A 3,330-nucleotide genomic window follows, 5' to 3' on the forward strand; every position below is an offset into this window, starting at 1 on the left:
CTCCTGGCCTGGGAGCCTAGATGGCTGAGCCCAGCCCGGCCGGCGCGTCACGCGGGAAGGTCCGGCCCAGCAGGACGGTCTGGGTGGGGTGAGGGGTGGACGGCGCTTGGCCCCTCAGTGGAAGCTGCCATCGGGGCCTTTCCTGCCCTGGCCCTGTGTGCAGGCGCCTTGCTGAGCTGTTGCCATGGGAACAAGCTCCCCAACATCTGCAGGGTTCCCTGCCTGCTCGTCTCTGCTGCACCCCACTTCCTCAGGCAGGGCCGTACCCTCGGGCGGCTTCCCTTCTCCTAACCCTGCCAGGGCCAGGGCTCACCCGGAGTCAGGCTGGGGGAGGGGGCTGGGCCGGCCCCCTTGCTGGCCCCACTCTCCCCTCCAGCGGCCTCCCCCACAGACTTTCCCCGTCCTGTCAGGCCCAGCTGTGCGGGCCTCCAGCCATCCCCTCTGCCTTCTCGGCTTCAGCAGGGCTCCCTCCCCCAGCCTGGGTCTCCCTCCTTCCTTCCTCCAGCCCCAGGGCGCCGTCTTCACCTCTGCAAGGACCTGCCAGCACAAGCCGGCAGCCTGCGCGGTGACTGACCGGGACACGCAGGTGGGTCAACCATGACCCTGATTCTGACCACGACACTAAGCACAACCCTAACCATGGCCCCACCCTAACCCTAACCCCAGCCCTACCCTACCCGTAACCCTACCCTAACCCCAAATCTAGCCCCAGCCCTAGCCCAGACCCCGACCTTGGCCCTAGGCCTAACCTAACCCTCTGCAGGAGCTGACGACCTCACCCGGGGAGCCGGGCCTGGGAACAGTGAAACTAGCGTCTCCACCGCCAGCGCTGAGCAGTGGGCGGGAGTCAGTCCCGGTCTGGCAGGTGCCCGTGCACCAGGGAGGCGGCCTCCCGCGGGCATCTCCCCCGCCTCTGAGGACTTGTTTGCTTTAACCAGAGCCTGTCCCGGCTCTGCTGGCCGCGTCTCTCCTAGTCGCTCGGAGCCACGGGGACAAAGTGCGGCCGCGAGCAGTGCCGCGGGCGGACGCTCTGAAGGCTCCTCCCGGGGTCCAGTTCCGGTCACTGGGTCACTCGTTCCTGAGCCCCCGTCCCGCCCAGGACCCCAGCAGGGCGGGGCTCACCTTGGCTTTGAGGCTCTCGGTATCATCGAAGCCCACCCACTGGCCGCCCCGGACGGCGTAGGGCGCCTCCTGCTCTGGGACGCGGTGCTGGGCGGCCCCCTTCCAGGCGCACACCTGCGGGGAGAAGGCGAGCGGGAGGCGGGGCCACTAGACGATGACAGGCGAGGGAGGGGGTGCACATGCCCAGCGTCCGCGCTCAGACACGCGGGCCTACCTCGTAGTACGCCAGCAGCCCTGCCTCCTTGGTGAAGGGGCCTGGGGTGCCGGGCCCGGTGGCCGGGGCCCCCACCCCGGTGTCTGCCGGGGAGGCCAGGGTGAAGGTCCGTCCGTAGGTGGGCACGCCCAGGACCAGCTTGCTGGCCGGGGTCCCCTGCTGCAGCCACTGCTGCACCGCGGAGTCCTGGGGCGGGAGAGGGGGCTTCCTGTGTGCAGCCTGAGCCTCGTCATCTGAGGCTGGGGCTCCGAGGCGTTCCCACCCGCCCGTCCGCCCATCCGTCCGTCCGTCCATCTGTCCATGGACTCAGCTCAGTGAGACACATGGGAGCCTGGGCTTTGGGGCCTGACAGCCACTCCCTGAGCCGACAGTGACGGACGCCCGTGTGCCAGGCCCGTCCCAGGTGCTCGGGACACCGCTGTGAGCAACGCAGCCAGTCCCTGCCTTCCCGCACCTTCCTAACCTCACAGGCCTCAGGCTTCCAGTCTGTAAAATGGACACAATACAAACATCTACCTCCCGGCACCTGAGAGGGGAGGGTGGGTGCAGGACAACGAGGGTGGCTCTAGCCCCGCGGGGCCTGCAGGGCAGCCGACCCACGGCTCCCGCTCACCCTCATGCTTCTCCCGCTCCCGTCCCCCTGGAACAAAACAGAACCCTGTCAAGTGGCCTGGGCTTCTGACAAGTGCGCGTCCTGCTCTGCGGGAGAGGCGGCCGGAAGCCCCACCCACCGCCAAACCTGGGCCAGTGGGTGGGGGCTCTGCCCTGAGAGACGCCCCCCGCCCCACATTTCGGAAGCCTGCGAGCCCCTCCTTAGGTGCCTCGAGGCTCAAAAGAGGCGGCCAGACAGGGGCTGGGGCTGCCCCCCAACGGCCACTCACCACGTTGAGTTCAGCTGCCGCCCCCTGCTCCCCCTGCCTCGGGTAGAGGGCGCTGTGATGGCCGGTGGTCCGCTCCCAGGAGCCGTGCAGGTCGTAGGCCATGAGGCTGATGAAGTCCAGGCTTCTGTGGGGGTGCGGGAGGGGGAGAGGCCAGTGAGGGGGTGGGGCTTCCTCCTCACTCCCTGCTCCCCACTCCCACTCCCCGCTCCCCCCTACAGGGCAGCCCCAGGAGGGCCCCTACGGTGAGAGGCAGGGTACGGGTGTGTGTGTGTGTGAGCGTGTGTGTGAGTGTGTGAATGTGGGCGTGTGTGTGTGAGCGTGTGTGTGAGTGTGAGCATGAGTATGAGCGTGAGTGAGTGTGAGCATGAGTATGAGCGTGTGTGAGTGTGAGCGTGCGTGTGAGCGTGTGAGTGTGAGCGTGCGTGTGAGCGTGTGAGTGTGAGCGTGCGTGTGAGCGTGTGAGTGTGAGCGTGCGTGTGAGCGTGTGAGTGTGAGCGTGAGTGTGAGCGTGAGTGTGAGCATGTGAGTGTGAGCGTGAGTGTGAGCGTGTGTGACTGAGCGTGTGAGTGTGAGCGTGTGTGTGAGCGTGTGTGTGAGTGTGAGCATGTGAGTGTGAGCGTGTGAGTGTGAGCGTGTGTGTGAGTGAATGTGGGCGTGTGTGTGTGTGAGTGTGAGCGTGTGTGTGTGTGTGTGTGTGTGTGTGTGAACGTGTGAGTGCAGGTCCCCATCTGCCCTGAAAGGTGCCGGCACTCCCCAGGCCCCTTCCTGAGGCCTTTCTCATTCCCTCGGTGAGGCTGGCAGCTGACTCTTCAGCACCCGCTCCCTCCTGGCTGGCTGTCAGCTGCCGCCCCAGCGCCCCAGTGCCCTCGGTGGGCGCGGGGTGGGGGGCTGCCCTCTTCCTCAGGGGTGTTGGGTGTTCACTTTCAGACCGAGTTCCCGAGGAAAAGGGTGAGAGCAAAAGAGGAATCTGGAGGGAGGGCGGCCCAAGCCCCCCAGGGTGAGCTGCCCTGGCCTGGAGCTCAGCGGGCCCTGCCGCACCTCCACCACCCGAGGACACAGGCTCCGCCCAGACTCACCGGGCGATTCTGTCCACCTCGTACCCGGCAGCAACGG

General features: G+C 67.0%; 1 protein-coding gene across 1 annotated transcript in view; it reads right to left on the bottom strand.

Moving 5' to 3' along the window:
• Window positions 1–3,324, bottom strand: part of LOC102757108 (chitotriosidase-1-like) — a 4,138-nt gene extending 814 nt beyond the window's left edge. Inside the window, exons 1-4 of the mRNA XM_006776577.2 lie at window positions 3,294–3,324; window positions 2,218–2,341; window positions 1,337–1,522; window positions 1,123–1,236 (exon numbers count right to left, since the gene is read on the bottom strand). Coding sequence (XP_006776640.2) covers window positions 1,123–1,236; window positions 1,337–1,522; window positions 2,218–2,319 — 402 coding nt within the window. The 5' untranslated portion in view covers window positions 2,320–2,341; window positions 3,294–3,324. The remainder of the gene's footprint in view (window positions 1–1,122; window positions 1,237–1,336; window positions 1,523–2,217; window positions 2,342–3,293) is intronic.
• Between the last annotated feature and the right edge of the window lie 6 nt (window positions 3,325–3,330).

This window comes from Myotis davidii, unplaced genomic scaffold, assembly GCF_000327345.1.
Source record: "Myotis davidii unplaced genomic scaffold, ASM32734v1 scaffold609, whole genome shotgun sequence".
Classification (NCBI taxonomy): domain Eukaryota; kingdom Metazoa; phylum Chordata; class Mammalia; order Chiroptera; family Vespertilionidae; genus Myotis; species Myotis davidii.